Here is a 2,119-nt window from a genome sequence, read left to right on the forward strand (position 1 = left end):
AGGTAGGTAATGAAGAGGTTTAAGAATTTATAATATATAATTTTATTCCTTAAATTTGAGGTAGATCCTTATAACAATCATGACGCATTTAATCTTTAGACACAATTTAAAAAAATATTGTTTGAGAGTCGTTTCGAGTGCAGGATTTAAGTATTTCAGAATTATGCCTTCTTAGCACAGTAGCTCCTCAGCGTATAGTAGTCACAGCTCTTGTAGCAGCACTCGTCCACCACGCCGTGGGTCTGGCGCCGGAACCGGTGGTGGAAGTCGTCCCTCTGCAGCAGAGAGTTGGCAGCCTGGCGGGACAGGAAGGGCCACGCGACGGGAGAAGATGGCAGTTGCAGCTGCTGGTAGTCGTAGCCTTCTTCCTGCAGATCATCGAAGCCCCCGTCCCTCTTGCCGAACTGTATGTTGTAGGCCCCCTGGCACACAAGAGCCAGGGCGTCCGCCAGGTGGTTGCCACACAGCCTGCGCCCCCGCTTCTCCTTCTGCATCTCTTGGGACTGCACCACGCAGGCAGACAAGCACACTAAAGTAGTTAGCCACAGGAAGTTCATCTGAAATTAAATCAAGATATTTTTAAGATGACTACAGCCATGTGAAATGGTCGTAAGAGCTTTATGCCATCAAACAACGAGTTGTCAGAAAACAAAATTTGCATCTCTAATTGAACTCTTATTGCAAATTTAATTTAGCATGTGTCTATATCTACAATAAGCCCACTGAAATATAAAAGTTTTTTTTCTAAATTGTCTCAAAAAAAGCGTTATGTTGGTTTGGAAAGGAATTAACTTGAAAAAACTTTAAGTGAAAATAAATTTAAAGTATTTTTGGTACACAACAATTGACCTGAATCTGACGCTGCCTCTCACTCTCCTGTCGTACTGTTATCAATATGAATAATGTTTCTTTAAATAAATTTAAAATAAATCAAATTTAATAATGTTATAATAATTATTAAGTTCTGCAAGTATTTCTGTTATTTTTGCAGTTTGTTAATTTGACAACTGTTTCGGCTTTTGAGGCCATGAATTCACTTTAGTGAATCAAACGCAAATCATCTTGAGTAATGAGGCCCAATTCCACCTCGGTGGCTTCGTCAACAAGCAAAATTGTCGCATCTAGGGCTTGGAAAACCCAAGAGTTATTTTGAAAAGCCTCTCTATCCTCAACGTGTGACTGTTTGGTGCGGTTTATGGTTCGGCGGAGTCATTGGACCTTACTTTTTTGAAAATGAGGCTGGAGCAACAGTTACGGTGAATGGATTGCGATATCGAGAGATGATTAATGATTTTGTATGGCCGGAATTGGATGGTATTGATCTGGACAACGTTTACTTTCAACAAAACGGCGCTACGTGCAACAAAAGCAACGAAACCATTGATCTTTTACGATTGTATATCAAAATAACAACTCTTATTGGAAAATCCTGTATTACTAAATTCATGTAATCTAGGTAAGAGTGTTTGAAATGCTCAGTCCTGGTATTGTTACATTTAAACAGGATTTTGGAACAAATAGCTCTCGTAGGTATATGAAAATCAATGAGAAAATGAAATTCAATTATACTACCATTTACAATTTCGAACATTAATATTAAGATATGTATTATTTAACATAAATATTAAGAAATAAAATTTTAAACAAAAACGTGAAAATGTTCATAAAATTCAATTCTATAATCGTAAAAGTAATATTCTTTAGTAGGGTCTGACTGGACCAGCTCACCTTGACTGAAGTGTGGTGGACGATATCTCAAAGAAAAGTGATGCCTTTTTAAGTCTGGCCTGCCTTTTTATGGTCGGAACCCGAGTTCGGAAAAAATATTTGGCATTGAATATCTCACCCAGTGTCTCCGGTCGATTGGCAATAATTTCCTGTTCAACTAATCATTTTACATCTCATTAGATTTATTACTAGCCCAGTAATTCCACCCACCCGCTTGTAATAATAATATTTTTAAGGCGCCATTTTCATAAACTGTATAATTATACCCCAAACATATTTATTAACACCTTACTTTTGCTTTCTTAGTTATTTTATATATTCTGATTAAATTCGGACGGACTATAAAAGAGGAGGCTTACCTTCCACATACATCAGTTGTCTTTTAGACTTC

At 37.5% G+C, this 2,119-nt stretch overlaps 1 protein-coding gene across 1 annotated transcript; it reads right to left on the reverse strand.

Moving 5' to 3' along the window:
• Positions 1–161: 161 nt before the first annotated feature.
• Positions 162–557, reverse strand: LOC149423883 (LIRP-like). Its single transcript, XM_089631916.1, has one exon. The coding sequence runs from the start codon at positions 555–557 to the stop codon at positions 162–164; it is 396 nt and encodes a 131-aa protein (XP_089488042.1).
• Between the last annotated feature and the right edge of the window lie 1,562 nt (positions 558–2,119).

Source organism: Hesperophylax consimilis, chromosome 5 (assembly GCF_061612785.1).
Source record: "Hesperophylax consimilis isolate HC1 chromosome 5, BYU_Hcon_1.0, whole genome shotgun sequence".
Taxonomy (NCBI): domain Eukaryota; kingdom Metazoa; phylum Arthropoda; class Insecta; order Trichoptera; family Limnephilidae; genus Hesperophylax; species Hesperophylax consimilis.

Excerpts from the sequence above, each read along its gene's own strand:
- LOC149423883 (XM_089631916.1), bottom strand. The coding sequence starts at position 557 with ATGAACTTCCTGTGGCTAACTACTTTAGTGTGCTTGTCTGCCTGCGTG.